At 42.0% G+C, this 19,984-nt stretch overlaps 1 protein-coding gene across 1 annotated transcript; it reads left to right on the top strand.

The window, feature by feature from the left end:
• Positions 1-349: 349 nt before the first annotated feature.
• Positions 350-18,222, top strand: stard10 (StAR related lipid transfer domain containing 10). The gene is made up of 6 exons (XM_085184490.1): positions 350-792; positions 8,837-8,984; positions 9,083-9,186; positions 14,366-14,483; positions 15,082-15,134; positions 17,220-18,222. The coding sequence occupies exons 1-6, from the start codon at positions 634-636 to the stop codon at positions 17,424-17,426; spliced, it is 789 nt and encodes a 262-aa protein (XP_085040616.1). The 5' UTR covers positions 350-633; the 3' UTR covers positions 17,427-18,222.
• The last annotated feature ends 1,762 nt before the right edge of the window (positions 18,223-19,984 follow it).

Here is a 19,984-nt window from a genome sequence, read left to right as displayed (position 1 = left end):
GCGACGCAGCGATGGAGATGTTCTGGAAACCAGCTTCTTATAAACCCTTAAAAAACAACAACTGAGAGAGAGAGAGAAGCGTAGAGACGCGCAGACGGCAAGAGAGGGGAGGTGGAGGCAGAAGGTAAGAGACAGAAACGGGGAGTGACAGGCGGAAACACAGAAACATATGGTTTGCTTAAAGAGCGGCTGTTTGAGAGGGCTGCTGGAGCGGTCAGAAACTTATTAAACCGCGGCTCAGAGCTCTGATCTGATCCGCCCATCTCATTTTACGCACTTCTTTGCCTTTCCCCCTCCCCAGCTGTTTCCAGCTCACCTGTTCTCTCTGCCTGCACCTCTGCTACATTAGTTTGTGCAGGGTGGATTGCGGTTATTGGACCCTGAAAGCGCGCGCACACAGACTCACACACACAAGCACGCGCGCAGACCATCACAAGACGCGCTGCAGCCGACTACAAAAGCTTGTTGCAAGGAGGAAATTGAATTAGACAAGTTATTCCCACAGAAGAAGAAGAGGAGGGAAACTCGACTCCCGGCTTCCCCAGCTCAACGTGTCTCCTCTGTAGTCCTCATCCCCACGCATCCCACCACATCCCTCGCTCTCCTATCAACTCCTCGCGGTAACAAGAAGCCATGTCTGGACAGACTGTGACAATCCCGGACGACCAGGCGTTTGCCAGCTTCAAGGCCGAGTGTCTGTGCGAAGAGGGCTGGAATATGACCTACAACAAAGGGGTCGTCACTGTGTGGGCCCAGTCTCTGGAGGAGGGGAAGTCCATCCACAAAATTAAGGTGAGACAATTTAACCACATAGGTATGAATAGAACTTTTTGTGCGCTTCTATTGGGCATCAGGTACTGGTGGGAAATAATGGAAAGTAGTGTGGATGTGGTCATGTGGCAACAGTACAAAGACAAAGGGGAAGGGGAGCGATATAAAACCCTGCTGCATAATCCAGTTGGCAGGAAAGTGCTCCCGTCTAAATTCCCATATGATTTAAGTTGCTGACATCCTTTAAGCATTGCTCTCTGCTGCGTGCTCTTATTGCAGCTTCGCTCTCCAAACATCCCAGAAACACATTTGAAATGAGAAAGCACTCTCTGTGTTGCTCCTTGTAAAGCCAGTAAGCAAATCGGTTTTAATAAATGGCCCAATATGACTGTAGCAGTCTAGGTAGAGGGCTTGGAGGTAAAGACAAGAACTTTTTAAAAAATGCATTGTAGTAACCACATCCTGTTTTAGGTAATGAATTGAATTGATGCCTGATGCCCACAGTAAACAAACAAACAAACAAACAAAAGTCCTGCACTAAAGAGAAGTGAGAGCTGGATGAAATCTCAGGAGGCAGGCTTAGTTCTCTGGAGACATGTCGCCTTTTGCCAGCGAAACTATTTTCAAGCCACTGCAAAAGCGTATTATGTAGAGTGCTGAGTACTACACAGTTTGTCATCCATTCAAAACAAATGGAAGTCTGCAAAAGCGCAGGCTCAAATAGAGCTGCTGACAATAGTGGGAGAGCAGTCGGTTAGGTCATGGGCAAATAGACAGGATTGATCAGTTTGTTTGGCCATCGGTTCAATAATTACCTTCAGTGTGAGCGCTTGCTGCTTCTAAATCCATTGTCAGTCTTGGAGTTTACTGACTACATTCTTTTCTGATCACCTTTTGTGTGTTTTGTGTGTGTAATTCTCATTTAACTAAATCGCCCTCCAGTCCTCTGAAGAGCATCGGTTTACATTAATAGGACACTGTGCCCCAGGTGGAACAATCTAGTAGTTCCTGGTTAGTTGTTTAGGTAAGGTAACGTGAGCTCCATGTGAAACTGTGAGCAAACTCTGTTATCTGCTCAAACAGCAGTCGTGGCAGTTTTCGTCAAGTGTGAGCGTTTGTCCTGGGAGTTGACATGGAGGCATTATTAGGACGGCGGCGCTGCTTGTAGCCTCTGAGAATCTGCCGTGTACCCGAGTCAAACAATGACTGACCGCAGTCGTTAATAATGCTTTGTTTATGTTGTGGGAATCAGAGAAGGGGGGGGGGGGGATTAATTTAAACAGTGTTATCACAGCACACTTGTGGCAAAACACCCAGTTCTCTCTTCAGCACATGATTGTATTTCCACACATTCAAGCTCGAAAGTTTAGAAGTTTAGTAGAAGCTAGCAGGGAGCAGTTTGATTGAGACCTGCACCCAAGTGTAAACTGTAAATAAAGAAATCGAAAATTCACCCTTTCACTTGGAGGCCACAGCTTTGGCAGTGCGTACTGTTACTTCATCTTAGAGCTGCAGATGCTGCCAGGAGACCTGACTGACTGTTAATTTAGTGCTTATCAGGCTTAAAGACCTCTTTTAGCATTTTCACTGTCTGACACACACACACAGAAATGTTTGGCCTCACGGCCCGAAATCTCAGGAAGGTCCTTTCCACTTTTTAACCCGTCCATCTTGCTAATCTGACCAGAACTGACTACATATAGAAAGATACAAATGAAACCCATCCTCCGCTTTATATGTGTGTGTCCTGCTATTGTATCCAGGTCTGAAGAGAGTCAGCGAGCCACTCGGTGTTTACTTTGTTAAATAAAGTCTTGTTAGCTTGTGTGCATATGTGCGTGTGTACATAGAGGTGTTATCAACATGTGCAGAAGCTACAAAAGCACAGGGCTTTTCCCAGCCCCCTCTGTCCATCTTCTTACCTATTAGCAAGCTTCTTTGTGTTTGTGTGTGTGTGTGTGTAGTGTACAGGCCAATCAAGAGCCTATAAAGCCGCCTCATTCTCCTGTGTAATTCCTCAGGGTATATCCTGTGTGCAGAGGGTAGGGATCTGCTTATTCAGGCGTTTCTCCCTGACATCAGGCAGGTGTGTTTTATCTTGACAGTTGCAGACTGCAAACAGCGAGAAGTGGAAAGTGCACGCACACATGTTTGAAGTTTGGGTGGGGCTTCTATCTGTAGTTGGAAGTTTATCTTTATGTAAATATGACAAAAGCTGGGGGTTTTGCATTGTGCACCACTGTCTCATCTCCCCTTTTGTTTCACTCTCACATACCCAATCTTCCACCCTGCAAATGTACTGTATATACAATTATGTCATTACAAATGTAGTTGTGAGTCAGTGTGGTACTTACAGCTGTTCTGTTTCTAGACAGAATAAAGACGTGCATCTCTAATGTAACCTCTCTGCCTGTCTTGCGTGTAGCTTTAAAAAGCAACAAAGATAGATATATGCCCATTTGAGTGAGAGAAGGGGAACAGGCTGGCGATCATCATCATCATTAGTGCCCCGATTATCATTAGCCTCATCATCATCGTCATCATTGCCCCTACCATATTAATCAGTGATCACCTCACAGTTCAGTCACGCCTGTGCTCATTCTAACCAGCAATTTAATATCATCGATCAGCACGCGACTTCACATACAACACTCAGTGTGTGTGCATTAAAATGTGGGTAGTTTTTATTTACTGTGAATGGGTCATCCTCCTGCCTACATCGACACACACTCACAGAGACACACAAACATACTCCCAGGGTTTGCCTTCTCTCATGCTGACGAAGAGGGAAGCCCAGCTCTGAGTCACTCCCCTTCTGTTTTTATTCTCCTTCTTCTTCTTTTTTTCAAATTTACTTTCACGTATCAGCACCCAGAGGAACAAATGATGGGAGATGACAGATTAGAAGAGGAGAGGGAGAGGGTGGCAAGAAGAGAAGAAGAGTGGGTGGGACAGGGAATAAGAGAGAGAAGGAAAAGTAGAGGGAGTGGGCTGGATGTGCAGGGATCGCAGGTCACTGGGTGTTATGAGTAGGCAGAGAGGGGACCCTGTGGACAAACTTATTGAAAAGACTGCCGTCTGCACACACCTATTGTTTGTCCATCTATGCCTGCTTGTCTCCGCCATGTCTATTTTATCTTTCTGAACTCTGTTTCACCCCCTCTATCCTGCCCTCTTTGCTTCATCTATCGAGTTTACTGAATTAGTTTGTAATAGAATTACACACACGTGTACGTAGCTGGCTGTATGTCTTCATTCTGTGCTGAATGTCTTGCTCCCTGCAGCTTTCTCCCTTTGACTTTTCATTTTGTTTTTCCTTCTTCCTGCTACTCCTGTTTCAGTTTGCCTGTGGACACAAGACATCCGTTATTCTCTCTGGTCTTTTGTGACCTGCACAGACTTTGCTAATCTCTTTACACGCACTTTTGGAGTCCACCCATCACAGTTCTAGTGCAGAAGCATTATTCTGAAAAATCCCATCATGCTGTATTCTGTCTTTTTTTATTTTCTACTCTGTTAACGCTTTTTCAGCAACGTGGTTCCAGTGGTGATGCTGATCTGGTTGGGTGTTGGTGCCATTTGAGACCCAACCCACAATTCAATTGGTTTATGAACCAAAACTGTTCTAATATTCCCTGGAAGAAAATCATTGAAGAATCTCTGAACTGGATCTGTGAATTGTTCTGTAAAAGTGCCACTACCTTTTCAGTGGAAATGCATGAAACTGGATCTAGATTTGGTTCCAGCACCAAATTGGTGGAAAGGAGGCGTTTATCTTTTGTCTAGTTTTTATTTTGGTAATAAATGTGTAAAACCTCCTTGACTACACTGTTAAAATAAATCAGAATGGTTCGAACAGCAATACACCATAAATAGGACATTATCTTTCAGAGTGTCATGCTGTGATATATAGAGGATTATTGCTATGGTTACAAGCAGGATTTTAATGTCAGAGCTTGTTTTTTGACACACAAAATGTTTTTTAATTATTTATTTTTACTTTTTTTACCCTCTAGTTCAGGGGTCTCAAACTCCAGTCCTCGAGGGCGGCTGTCCTGAAACCTTTCCATGTGACCCTGTTGTAACACACCTGAATACAATTAGTAGGTCATTAGCAATACTCTATAGAACTTGGCTCAGGACAGCGGCCCTCGAAGACTGGAGTTTGAGACCCCTGCTCTAGTTGATCCAACAAAGAAGTTGCAGAGTGTCCTCTGGTGGACAAACCAGTGGATAAATATGGATACTGATAGCGAATATCGACCTATAAATTGGTTGGGATCTACTTGTCCAAGTCCAGTGACACACCCACTACTTCAGTTGAAGAGCTTTTTTTGTGCTCTTTGCGAAACACAGCTAGGTGCTATTCGTGCTCAGTTCTTCTGAACTTTGCGTGCCGTTTGTTGCTTAAGTGAACTAGCAATCCGCTACTCATGTGAACTATGAAATCACCTCTTTCTTGATTAGGCTAACAATAAGGTTACAATAGTAACACTAATGTGCTTGCACAACCTTCCTGGGTTTTTTTTGTTGTTGGTTTTTTCTATTTTATCAGCTTTCAGTCTGTATTGACCTGCTCTCTGCACTCAGTCTGCATTTCCTCGATCTCACCGAGGGTTCTGTTTCTGGGAATGTCATTACAATTTAGCATTTACAGTTTCCTTTGTTGCACAGTGTGACTGTTGCAGAGTCATGTGAGACTGTGTTCCTGTGTGAGAGCTACAGCTAAAGCTGATAGAATAGAATTATAATAGAATTCAACTTTATTGTCATTGCACATGTCACAAGTACAAGGCAACGAAATGCAGTTTGCATCCATCCAGAAAGTGCTTTAGCCACAATATAGATATATTACAAAATATATATTAGCAATAATATAGATATATAGATATATTACAGAAATGGGTCTGTTATAGGTATGTTGCAATGTACACGGTATGAAGGTATGTTATGAATATGCTATAACTATAAGTATGTACAGGCTGTAGTGAGTGTACAAACTATGTACAGGCTATGAACAGCATATGAATATGAAAACTATACAGAAATATGAAATATAAAGCTATACAGGCTCCAATCTGGAGCTGGTAAACAAACATTTTCGAACATGTGGGTTGTGTGCCAAAATAAGACACTGGGAAGGCAGTGATGTCTAGTCTCAGGACAATTAATGATTTTTGGGATCTTGTCTTAAAACGTTTGGTGTCCTCATTTTTATGCTCCAACCTGTTTTTTTTTTGTTTTTTTTCTTTCCATTGTCATGTATCATTATATGTTCAGGTGAGTATTTGATGGTAACTTTCCAAAAGTATGTCCTAATTCCCTGACTTGTCCTCTAGGAGTAAAAATTGCAACTCACCAATATTTTAGTTGATGGAAAAAATCTAATGATATACACCTGACAGGTTGTGTGCACATGTAATTAAAAGATATCCTCATGATGCTTCCAACAGAGCAATAAACATCATTGCCTCTCAGTAAAGACGCTCTGGGCTTCTGTGTGGCGTTTGAATGTTATTCCTGTGCCAGTGTGGTTTCTCTCTGAGCACTATGGCCTCCTCCCACAGTCCAAATGCATGTAATTAGTGATTCTAACCTGGCTTTGTGTATGAATGTCTGTTTTTCTTTGTTGGGCCTGGTTACTTGTCCATGTATCAGACCAGTGCGGACCATTTTGAATTTCAAATAGTTATTGTTATTAAAGAGGAGACCTCGAGTTTAAAACAGGTGTACAGACAAATGTGGGATACAGTTTATGATAATTTTCCTAAATGAAGCCTGAAGGGAAGCAGTGATGGAAGATAGGCTACGCGGAGCTTTTAACTGTCTGGACTGATTAATAACAGGAGTTAAAATTTATCTGGGGCAGACAACTTCCCTTGGTCCATTTCTTTCTAATTTGCTCTCAATCAAGTGCTGGGTTCTTTTTTCCCTCATTGCCTTTGTGTCTCTTATGCTTTATAACTCGACATGCCTTTACCACTTGCCTTTCACCCTGTTATTATTGAGATTAATTTCTCCTGGCAATTGTAACTTTGGCAACACTGTTACTCAAGGGCTTACCTGGGGTGTATTGCCGTCTATGCCAAACATAGCCAGGAGTCTCTATGGTTTCATTAATAAGCTGTGACATGCTATGCAAACAATCAACTGGCTGTGGTATTAATCGAAGCACCACTCCTAATTTTTTTGCCTATAACTTGTACGAGGGTCCATCCATCCATCCATCCATTATAGCCTATAGCCTATAACTTGAACAGGTTGCCAGTCTGTTGCAGGGCTAACACATAGAAACTGAAAATCATTCACTTCTACAGCCAGTTTAGAATCACTTAAGAACCTAACACTGATGTCTTTGGACTGTTGGAGGAACCTGGGGAACCAGGAGAGAACCCACAGAGACACGGGGAGAGCATATAAACTCTTGTGTGGAATTTGCATGTTATCCTGTGGATTTTAACCTACGACCTTCTTTCCCACCGAGGAACAACGTTCTCTGTTTCAGACAAAAGAACACATTGAACCAATGAACCAAAGTGTCACTACAATATATTATTTAATAGGTTTGTGGACTGGTGTATATATATATATATATATATATATATATATATATATATATATATATATATATCTCAAAACACATTCGTACTACAAACCCATTCATACAAGCACCGTTTTCAATACCTAAGTGCTTCTAATCATTCACACACAATGGACGCATTGGAGACAACCTGTCGTTCAGTATCTTGCCCGAGGATACTCGGGCATGCAAACTAGAGAAGCTGGGGATTAAACTACTGATGTTCTGATTAGTAGATGACCAACTTTGCCGAAGCCGTGCATTTATGTGCAGTTGTTTCATTTCAGCTAGACTCTCTACTGCTGTTTTCCTGCTCATTAACTCACTGTGTGTCTCCCCTCTGGGGTAGACATGAAGTGAAGCAAAGAAGCAAACAGACGCCACTAACCACCACCAGCCTCCTCGAGGTGACAGCAATGTGTTATGTTGCTTTAAGTGCAATAAAAACTTCCTAGTAATTGTAAGTCAGTCTTAGATGTCAACATGAAACGTCTGAAAGGAATATGCACAACAGAAAACGAGAGAAACCGTCAGGAAAAAGCAGCTCTACCTGCAGATGGTCTTTCTGTAGCATAACGTGGCCACGCGGTAAGTTTTACACTTCTATTCAGTGTGCACAGCATAACTGATACGAGGAAGGTTGTTTTAGTCTAAAAGCTGGTGCTCTAGTGCACACGAGACTTCACACGTCATTTGTTTCAGACAGAACCACAAAAAGTTTTTTTAAAAAAGGTGGCATTCAGAGCTCTTGCTACTGCTGCACTCTTGAAAAAAAGCAACAACCCTTTGACATAAGTCTCTCCATCTCTGTCTTGTGGTGAATGTGTTTTCCATTTAAGAGCTTGGGTCTCGGTAATGACTCATCTATGGTCAGTGGCCTGTCTGTACTGATTGTCTCTCTGCCACACACACACACACACACACACACACACACACACACACACACACACACACACACACACACACACACACACACACACACACACAGTTCCCATTTCTGCTCTCCAATACTGATGCTCTCCAACCATCTGATGTCTAATCATTTACACATCAGTTGCCATTCGTGTTTCTTTCATGTGTGGGGTCCACATGGGTGCAGTGAGTGTGTGCATATGTTTAATTTCCAGGTATTTGAGTCTGTGATGTGTTCACTGGCCTTTGTTTTTGTGTCTCACTTACCTTTCTTGGCATCACTAGGCCTGAGCTCTCCTCAACAGTGGTATACTACTTCACTTTGAATTTATGCTGAGCAGCTTCATTAAACTCTAATGGATTTTCCTACCTCATAGTTTGCATTAGACCCAGAGCGATGAATTCAAAGAAGTGCAATACTGGTGCCATAGAGTTATGTATTTTAAATACAGTTTGAATAAGCTGTGTGGAACTTTGTGTGTGTGACTCAAATCTGTAATATCATTGTGGATTTACCTTTGTTGCCTAAAATTGAAGCCGCTGTTTCTCTTTCTGTCCTTCTTCCTCTCTCAGTGTCGGATGTTGTGCAAGGATGTGTCAGCTGAGACCATGTATGACGTTCTCCATGACATTGAATACAGAAAGAAGTGGGACACAAATGTCATTGAGACCTTCGATATTGGGAAGCTTACGGTCAATGCGGACGTTGGTTACTACTCATGTATGTTGCACACTCGCATGTAAACACATGTAAATTGCCTTCAGGTACAGATTGTTCTGTGATGTTTTGTTCACCTGACTTCTCTTGTTTGTTAACAGGGAAGTGCCCAAAGCCACTTCGGAACCGTGACGTCATCACGCTCCGCTCCTGGCTGCCGATAGGAAAAGATTACATCATCATGAACTACTCTATCAAACACGCCGTAAGTAAAGATAAAAGTATGCAAGCAAATGCCGTACATGGCGACATTTATGTCATATAACCTTAATGTGTGGTCGAAGGAGCGAAGGAATGCTAATGGGAACATGTCTCAGTATGAACTGGGTGAATACTGCTGTGCAAAAGTCTTGAGTCATCTCGCATTGTGTGCGTGTGTGCGTGTGCCAGGAGAGGCTTCTCTACCTGGCACAAAGTGAAACTGCTTGTTAAGCTCTTATCTAGCAGGTACTAACAGGTCACAGTGAACTATAAACAACAGTCTGAGTCATAAAGAGGTCATCATGCAGTATTCTATCATATGCAAACTTATATTATTAAAAGACTATACTGACTACTAAGTACAATTTTCTATTGACAGAAATAAAGTGTATAAGGCGAAAGCAGAGTTTGTACCGTTCTAATGAGCGTGAACATCAATATTTAGAACCGCTTTAATTCTTCCACACAGCCTGAACTCTTGCTTTCTTTCAATTTCTTTAAGCAGCTCTGAGGAATAGTTCCTCAGGCTTTCTTTTAGGAAGTTCAAAGCTCTTCTTTTTTTAAAGTTTCTTCTTGTTATGAGTAGACACAATACAGGGTCATCCCTTGAGTTAGGTGCCTCTTTTATGCTTGAGTGATTTATAGGCTCAATAAGTGTTAAGTGGCTCAATAAACAACAACAAAAAGAAACATTCCTCCAAAAATGGTCAGGTACAAGGATTGAACTGATAATGAGTGAAAAAGCAGCCAAAAAAAACCTCTGAAAGAACTTCAGAAATGAGGAGGGACTTGAGGCTTTTGCACAGTGCTGTATATTGGCGAGCCGAAATTAAGTGGTCCTCTTTAGCAAGTTGAACAGGCCCCGTTTTTTTTTTCTACACATTTCACCGCTCTGTGTCGGTGATTTAAAGTAGCAATAGACAAGTTTTCTGCATTTAAATTGGTTGCTTATGAGCTGCACTTTCACAGCGTAGCTTTGTCTGCCACTGAGTATGAAATCTATCTGGGAAAATGGAGGCTTAATTTAGGGCACAAAATAATCTGACTGCTCTGTCATATTGTCTGCCCCTGATGCTTTCACCTGAAACAATGATAGATGATAGAAGAACATATTGTGTTTTAAGCTCAGCTTTTCCGAGCATGCCTTTTCAAGAACTTGAATAATCTAGATACTATAAAGCTGTAAAAACCATCGGTTGATTCGAGCACACCTAGAGGATGTGAGTAACTTTCAGTTTGGCCTGAAACCTCAGCTTTTCGTTGGCTTTATATCTGTTTGTACTGATCACCTGTTGCTAGTTTTGTCCTGCATTCATTAACCTGCCACTTGTTGTCTGGTTTATCTGATTGACCGGCTTGTAAAATGTGTAGAAAACTTAAAAAGACTAAGAAAAAGAAGCAAATCCTTGAGAAGGTGAAACAAAGTAAAACAACAATTCAACACTTTCAGTGATATCACTCTCACTGTCTTCGTGTCGGTCAGCCTTTTGTGTGTATCATGGGTTTCCATGTCTTTTGTCTTTCTTCCTTTTGTCTGTCCTCTGGTGTCCTTTTCCCCTCTTTTGTCTCCTCTCTGCTTTTCATTCTAACTTTTGCTCACCAGTACAGTGTTTGCAGAAGGATAAGGCCTCTCATATGACCCTGAGCTGTTGACTTCCACCCCGCCTTCCGCATTCCTGCATCAATTTGAACTTCTGAACACAACAAATTGTGTGTCTGTTTATGTGTGTGGTTAGCCAAGGCTAATCTTGATAATCGGAAAAACTCGAGAGCTCGACTTCCTGGAGTTTGGCTTCAGGGGAAACTTATGAGTGGCGTGTTGGCGCATCCATCAGCGGGACATGGTTCACTTATGCTGTTTCTTATCCTACGATCGCTGTTCAGCTTTTTCACCAATTATAACAGGAGCCATGAATTATTTTCAGTTCTTTAATCATACATTTCCGAGGCTTTTTAGCAGTATGCTTTTGCAATCCATCTGTCATGTAACTATGGTTAGCGCTGCTGTTAAGCGTACCATTGTGTTGAGTGCTATAGAGTCCGATATGTATTTGCATGAAAACCCTATGCAAATATTTATAATGGCAAAGGCTTAATAACTTCTAATGGCTTCTAATGACTGCTTTGTTTGCTGAGCCATAGTTTTTCTTTTTTTTTCTCCACAGTGGAGTTACAGATCCAGACACAACAGTGCTGATCCACTGACTCATTCTCATTGTAACTATATCCTTTGTGCCCAGCAGCTAATTAAGGACTCATGTGATCCCTGTCATCTGTCTCCATCACGAGGACATAATATTTTGCTTTATAGTTCACTTCATAATATTTAGTTTGAATTGAACCAGATTTGATTTACCATGTGAATATTGGCATAGAGATTAATTATACGCTCACTGGCCACTACATTAGTTACACTTTGCTACTCTGGGGGGAACCACTTTTGCTTGCAGAACTGCCATAATTCTTCATTTGAGTACAGTGAACTCATTGTCATGTTCAAGAAACCTGTTTGACATGATTTGAGCTTTATGACATGTATTTGTATTTTATCCTGCTGCAAGCAGCCATAAGAAAATTAGTACGGTCATACAGGGCTCTAGACTAACTTTTTGCCACGGTTGCACTGGTGCACCTAACTTTTTTTCTTAGGTGTACCAGCACAAAAAGTTAGGTGCATCCAAATTATTCAACCACATCGCTTAACACTGCAGTTTTACATGTTCACTAAAAAAAATTAAAATGCTGTCCATGCAGACAATATTCATTTGTAAATGATTAACTAACAATCTTGTCAACACAAAGTTCTTTATTTGGAGCGCATTTCTATAAGAAAGATAAGTTACTGAAAAAGTGCTTGTGCTTAAAGTGCTGAGCAAAGCTGAAATTTAAATTTAAAACATCTGAAGATAAATGAATAAAAAAATTCTAAATTAAAAGTGCCTCAAAGGCTTCAAACTGAACATCTCAAAATCTGAACATCTGAACAGCTTGATATCTTATGGACTATCCTCCATTGCAGTCACACACCTCTCAGATGACCAACTCATGTAACTTGGCCTTTTTCCTTTTTCCACTTTTTTTCTTTTTTTTTCAATGTGTCTGGGATGACACCTATAAACTGGGCGCATGTGACATCATTACTGTATGTGGGGTTTACGTTCAAGCCATTTTTCTTGTGAAGAATTATTTCGGACTTGAACTTAGTGAACGGAACTTCTTCTTTGGCAATATTGTAGGCGACGTTAAACTTAATCATCATCTTGGCCTCCTCTGATGACCTGTTTGCTGCTGCCTGCACACAAGTCATCAGAGCGGCAGTCCCCTCTCCTCACTCCCACTGAAAGGCAGTGGGAAGAGGGGACACTTGGGCAGTGCATTTATTGCTGCATATAATGTGTTTTCTATGTACACTGTGCTTTTTCAGCGTTTCAATTCTAAACGTATTAGCACCTGTCACAAATGCAGTACTGCCGGCCATAGTCTTCCCACACTCACGACAGTAAATGCAGTGCAACATGTTGTCAGCTTTACTGTAGCCAGGGAAACTGGTCAAGCCGCTCTCTTTGAAATGTATACACTTTCCCAATTTTACTTTCAGTGGGCTCTGGCTCGAAGTCGATCGTATGTGGCTCATTACCTGATGCCGTTTCCGGACCAGTGTTAGACATAACCTGAGAGGCTGATGGCTCCGTCAGAGCACTGGCTATGAATTTTGGATGGATCAGGCCTTAACTTAATGAAAAAATTATCAATTGTTCTACTCGAAAGGCTGGTCGCACCTTGGATCAAGGATTTTTTTGTAGTCGCACCACTGAGAAATTAAGTCTCATGTGCAACCAAATCGCTCGCACTCTAGAAACCCTGTCATAAAGGAATAGTCCCTGGTGTGGTCTTCTGCAGTAGTATACCATCTACTTTAAGGTTTGATGTGTTGTGCGTTTAGAGATGCTCTTCTGCATACCTTGGTTGTACCCAGTGCTTATTTGATTGATCAGTTCAAAGCAGTCTGACCACTTCACTGTGACCTCTGACGTCAACATGGCATTTTTGCTCAGCGTTCTCTGTAAACCTGAGAGATGGTTTTGTATGGTAAAAATCTCAGCAGAGCAGCAGTATCTGAAATACTCAGACCAGCCTGTCTGGCATCAATACTCTCTTTCTGATGCTCAGTTTGGACTTCAGCTGGTCGTCTTGATTATGTCTCCATGACTAATTGCACTGATTTGCTGCCATGTGATTGGCTGATTTGATATTTGTATTAACGAAGAGTTGAAGAAGTGTACCACATAAAGTGGTTGGCGAGCGTATATTCGAGTGCACATAGTGATATATTAAAAATAATTAATTTTGTCCAAAGTTTAATTATCGTGTTGTTGTTCAGCTGATTGCTCATCAAGTGTTCGAGTCCTGAGATGATCAGTTTCCTGGTGTGCTGGGTGTTTTTGAACACATGGCTTAGTCGTGATTAATGTTTCAGATTTAATGAAGTCTAAAAAAAATCAAGAAGATTACATTAGCTCAGAGCATGAGAATTCTGTATCCCAGAAACCTGCAGATGATTTACAAAAGTTCACATTGCAGAGATTTCTTCTGCCAATACAAGGTAGTGTGTTAAGTGTAGAAGCCAAAACTATGAGTCAAATAGCAGAGAAAAGATGAAGCAGATGTCTTAGCTGACTGCTGCTGTCTGTTCTTCTTGAGTGCTCTGCAGTGTCCCTCTCCTAATTAGTGCAGACTAACCAGTAGTGGACTCCCTAATCATTAATAATAACCTTGGATATACTGTTAGAGTCTAAGGAGCTAAAAGGTAAATAGTGGGCTGCATGCAGCTTTGCTTTTTTTTTATTTACAGAGTGGTGTGGACTGGATTTGGATCAGAAGTCTGACTATGAAGCTGAAAATCAGTTTGACTGGCAGCTTAAAAGCACAAAGCTCTTGAATGTCTCCTCTGCCTTCTACAGATCTCACAAAGAGCAAGTTTGTATACATGAAGCAGATACTGGATTTCTGCTTGCATTCGCTGATGCGGGTTTACTTTTAAAGGAGCGTGTAAAAGACATTTATGTTGATGCATAAGTTTGGTGCTTTTTTTTCTCAGTCTTTCATTCACCTTGTGAAAAAGAATCTAGTTGGGTCCTCGTCCTATTTGTTTACGCTTTGGCCTCTCTGTGCTGTTTCCACAGAAATACCCACCTAAAAAGGACATGGTACGTGCAGTTTCCATTCAGACTGGCTACATGATCCAGAGCCAGGGACCTAATAACTGTACCCTCACTTACATGGCCCAGGTGGATCCACGAGGTAACTATCACTCACAGTCACACACACACACACACACACACACACACACACACACACACACACACACACACACACACACACACACACACACACACACAAGTATTCAGCACACAAGGACAAAATCAAACAGAGCACACACAGGAAGAGCAAAACACTCACCTGGGTATTTAACTCTGCGTTCTATGAATTATTCATTGCCCTGCCTTTATGTCAAAACGTGTCACCATAGCAACCATATGAAGGACAGTCTATCTCACCTCTCTCGCGTGCTCTCTCACTCACTACTCTTCACTCTACTTTTTTGTCTAGCATTTAATGATCTCCTCTTATTCTCTATTTACTTCACTTTCTAACTGCTGATCGCATACAAGCAAGTGCCGATTGTGTAACTCTTTTTAATTATCCGTTGCTGATGCCTGTGTGCGTGTGTGCGTGTGTTTGTGTGTGTGTTTGTGTGCATGTATGAGAGAGAGCCATATGGGCGCAGTGAGTAGTTACTAAGCCTTGCTTTGATCCTGGTAATGTGAAATAAAACAGACTCTCTGTCACACTCCAACTTTTACCCATGATACTTTGCTCACCCCGACTCTCTTTACAGGTTCGCTACCCAAGTGGGTTGTCAACAAGTCTTCCCACTTCCTTGCTCCATGCGTAAGTAATATGTGCAGATTAACAAAGATCCTGTGAGTGTGTCTGACTGTGTGATAATCCGCACTTCCTCTCAGCACAGTGCCGGTCACCATGAGAAAATACGCAGACCTTATAGTTTACTGCTTGTCTGAGGGCATCTGCTGTATATGTTTATTAAAATAGGGCAATGATTCTCTAGAGAGCATGCTGTGATGGAGGATTCCTCAGAGATGATATCAGGGAAAGAAAGCATCTAGTGAAGACAGTGAATAAAAACATTAGGCATTTTAGAGTCTTTAGAGATTTGCTTTCCATTCATATCTCAAAAAAAGCATTTCACATTGTGACTTTAATCAATAGTCTGCATTTTATCAAAGCTTTTGAAAAATATGGATCTAATTATTCATATTAAGAGAGGGTCAGAATATCAATATGGCATTTGTTTGTAGTTTTCCTTTGATACACCAGCACGGGGGCTTTTAAATCCAACAATCAAGACATGATTGAAGTGCAGTTTTTTTTTAATTCTTTCATACGTAGGATTCCATTTTCAAAGGCTCAAAAATAATCAGACAATTGACTGAAGAGCAGATTTTTGATCAGATGAGGGCTGTTTCTCATTATTCCATAACAAATTAAGCAAATAAAAGACCTCTATTTATTTCCAAATGTTGGCTGGTTGCTATACACTGAGGCTCTCAAAATAAAGTCCAAAGAGATAACCGTGCCAGTGGCTGAATCAACAATCTGTTGAATTCTTAAAAAGAAGGAATGCACTGAGCAGCTCAACAACACCAAAAGACCTGAAAAACTATAACAGAAGCCAACTAGAGAGCATGAGGACAGAATTACTTCCATGGTTAAGAAAAACAGCTTCATAACGTCTAACTAAGTCAAGGACAATGTAAATACAGAGAGTTTACAACAAGGTGCAAACCACTGATAACACTCAAGAACAAGAAGGTCAGATTAGACTGAAATCAGAATGATTTGTATCAGAATGATGGGAATAGAAAAGTACAGAGGAGAGAAACAGGCAATGATATTACATTAACTCTCAAACATGTTGGAGGTAGTGCTATGGCATGGGCGTGCTTGACTGCTGACAGAAGCAGTAGCGTGGATTGTGAAGCCTTACAGAACAGACGTGGGATGCTCTTCAGTGGCAACAAGCAGCAGCTGAATGTGGTGGCAGTAAAGGAAACAGTTAATGTAATACATTTGCTAACCTTGAATTAAAGCTGAAAGTCGGCACTTTTCTCAGATACTGCTGAAGTGCAGATCCGATTCATCATTTTTGATTTGAAATCCACCGAGATGGTGCACAGAGGCAAAATCAATTCATTGTCAAAATACTGCAGGCCTTATAGTATTGCTTTCCTTTTTGGTAGATATATTTTTATTAAAACATGCGGCTGCTCTTAAGCGAGAGTGGTTGCAGCGAAGAAGATATATGCAGGATTATCTAATAGTTAAAAGAAAAATTGCTGAGTGATGTACATTGAATAAATACACAATTGCTTCTTTTTGCCTTTTTAGCTTTTGATTTTTTTGGTCTCTGCAGCTACAAAGATATCCAGATATATTCTAGATGATTGTCTTGCCATGCACTGAGTGCTGCTGTAACTTGCCTGACTATTGTTTTTGTATGAGATGCGTTGCTCTGGGATTATTACCCTTAAAAAAGCATACAGACATGTTGTTTCTGACATTAAGTACTATCAGACATGTGTGAAGCTCCCTTGTTTGGTTCTGATATTTGGAAAAAAGAAATTCTCTGTTCTTGTGGCTCTGAACAAGATCTCCTCCCTCTTTTTATCCTTGCCCATGTTTTATCTCTATAGATTCCTCCATCTCTCACAGCTTCCCTTCTGTCTCCCTTTATCCTGTCACTCATCCATCTTCATCTCTATTTTAGTATGGGTGCTATTTCTGTCCTCTGGATTTTTCATCTCTGCTGAGTTCAGCCTGTTCTTCCTTATAGAATATTGCTCAAGCATACGTGTCGGCCAAGCTTTCTGCTGGAAATACTTTCTTTCTATCACTGCCATCATTTCTCATAAATCACATGTTGTTGTTGTTTCTTTTGTTGTTTGTTCTTTCCAGGCCATGAAGAAGATCTGCAAAGCCTGTGTGAAGTATCCAGAGTGGAAGCAGAGACATAACCCTGCCTTCAAGCCGTGGCTTTACCCAGAACAGACTACATTGCCCAGCATCCCGCTCTCTGAGCTCAGCATCCAGCGGGCAGAGAGCCTGGAGAATATTGATGAGAGCTCCCTGGCTGAGGCCCATGAAAGAGAAGACAGCGACTGACACACACACATTCACAAGCAGCACACACACTCATACGTTTAAGCAGGGATGGAGAAATGCCTGTAACATGCATCATGACATGTATGTGTACGTGGTTCTATTTGTAAGTATGTGTAAACATACACACATACATACACGTACTTGTATCAATATTGTACATGCATAGTGCATATGCAGGCATATCAGTAGGCACATATAGGTAAGCATTCATGGAGATGGACAGTCACACGTTAACATGCGCAATGTGAGAACACAAACTCACAACATATAACAGCTTCACTCAAACTAAATTTCGAGAACTTTTAGCCTAGTCGGTTTTCTAATTGGGACCTATGCAGGTCATTGCAGCTGAATATGTTTTCAGTAAGATTTCATGTCAGAATGTTTACAGACTAACCTGACAGTGCGCCTTCTGCTGTCATTCAAAATATGACTCAATTATTAGAATTAAACTGCCCTGTTTTAGCCACCAGTCACACACTTCAGTGCAAGATTACACATTTATGCTACACTAATGCCTTCACATGTGTACACCCTCTCCCCCCTATCATCGTCTTTCGGTCCAATGTTATGTGCCTCCATCACATTTTGTAAGCACATGATAAATATGCAGGTGTGCAGAAGGCAGCTGGAAAAACCCACCCCAACCTGCATCCACGTCTATCTTACATACACGCACACACTCACGCGCATTCAACACTCACACGTACTGTCTGATCCTCTGTTCCAGAGATGGATGAATGTATGTAGAAATTCAAGATTAAATACAGATTCCTACAGAGGTTTTCAAATTTCACTGGTGATCCGAGTATTTTTTTCTGTGTTTGTGTGTCTCTTTCACTCGTGGTGCCGAACTCACCTCGGGTTGGCGGCTGGTGTCGCCTGCAGGTTTGCATAGTTGGAGTGATGCTGAAAGAATTTAAAGAATCACCACCCAATCAACTGGTGGCTCTGCTCCCATTCACACAATCTGCCTGGAGACGTGCACACAAAACCGATGTGCCGCGATTACAAGGGGAGAAACACCACGTCACGCAGCCTGCACGCGCCGCGTCCGACGTTTGCACATGTGAAGCGTATGTGCGCGCTCACTGGCCTAGATCAGGATTAGGAATCCCCTCAATCTGTTGGCATGGCAACTCTGAAATCGACTCAGCACTAAAAAAGAGACGCAGAGTGACAGGAGCTTGCGTGTTACAGAGGAAGTGATTTTATTTATTGAAGGGTGTCCGCCCCCAATTTTCAGTCGTATGATTGGAGTAAAAGCATGTGCAAGAACACTGAAAATGCACCGCGGGTCCTTGTGATGAGCTAATTAAATGACAGAAGAAGGAGCTTGATATTACTCTTAGCACAGCAGCTGAGCAAACCATAGTGCCGCAGTGAGAGGAGCGAAGCGGTGAACTTTTTATGTAACACTGTGGCCGTGTTTCTTGTGCATCTTCCTCTTTATCTGTTCCTTTTTTTTAATACAACATCCGCCTCTGCATATGCGTTGCCTAATAAAGTATGAATGATGGTGGAAAGTGTATATGAGAAATAGACAGAGACACACAATGTGTAAACAGCGCTTGTGCTCCTCCTTTTGTTTTGTTTTGTTTTTCATACAGCTGTATTGACTGTTTGCCCTTATGACCATCCATCCATCCTCGCAGTCTTAATGAGGCCTCTGGCACAGCCATCGACATTATATGCATGTGTGTGTCAGAGGAAAGGGCTGCATGTGCACAACTGCATGTCTCAGTGGCATCCCTGTATTGTCTTCCACCCGCCTCTGCAGCAGGAGGAGACGTTTAAGCAGCATGACGGCGGGCAACGTCTCCCTGTGTGTGCGTTTTCTGCATATGTGTCACACTGCCACCCCCACAGCAACCCAGCCCACCGGGGCTGATAGCCTGGTGATGACTCATCACCTCCCCACCCCCTCTTCAACTCCTCGCCATCGCTCGCTGTCTCTTCTATTCTCCCCTTCTCTCCTCCTCAATTTCTGCTCTTCTCTGCCCTGTTTCTCCTCTTCCCTTACCCCCCTCTTTTCTCCCTGTCATCTATCCTTTCATCTTCTCCTCATCCAGACTTCTTTGTTTTCATTGAGCCTCCTCTGTGTGTCACTCTTTTCCCTATCCTCCTTCCCCTCTTCTCTTCTTCCTTTCCATCTATGCTCTTCTTCCTTTGCTGCTCTTACCTCCACTCTTCTCATTTTCTCCTTCTCCTTAATCTCACCCATTTGTTCTCCTTCATTTGTTCCCATCCTATCCTGGTCTGCTCCCAGCTCACTCATTTATCACTTGTTTTTGCTTTTTTCTTCTCTTAACGACACTTACTATCTTTTTGACTCCTTTTTGTCCCTGTTTCTTTTCATGTCCTATCCTCTGGCTAACCTTTCCAGTTAAGCCCCCCCACTCCCCCCCACTGTATCCTTACCGTAGATCCTAATTGGAATGAGTAACAGGCTCCCACGTCAGTGACTTGTTGGCTCAGTCTGGCTCCTGAAGACTAAGATGTATTACCCTTTTTGCTCATCCACCCCCTGAGTGATAGGGCCTCTCCTATGACTCTCC

Source organism: Neolamprologus multifasciatus, chromosome 14 (assembly GCF_963576455.1).
Source record: "Neolamprologus multifasciatus chromosome 14, fNeoMul1.2, whole genome shotgun sequence".
In the NCBI taxonomy this organism is placed as follows: domain Eukaryota; kingdom Metazoa; phylum Chordata; class Actinopteri; order Cichliformes; family Cichlidae; genus Neolamprologus; species Neolamprologus multifasciatus.
Note: the sequence above shows the minus strand (reverse complement) of the source record. Positions and strands in the feature narration are given on the sequence as shown.

Bases quoted from the DNA above. Each gene is read 5' to 3' on its own strand.
- stard10 (XM_085184490.1), top strand. From the start codon at position 634: ATGTCTGGACAGACTGTGACAATCCCGGACGACCAGGCGTTTGCCAGC. The intron at 793-8,836 runs GTGAGACAATTT...TTCCTCTCTCAG, and splicing joins AGTCCATCCACAAAATTAAG to TGTCGGATGTTGTGCAAGGA. The intron at 8,985-9,082 runs GTATGTTGCACA...GTTTGTTAACAG, and splicing joins GGACGTTGGTTACTACTCAT to GGAAGTGCCCAAAGCCACTT.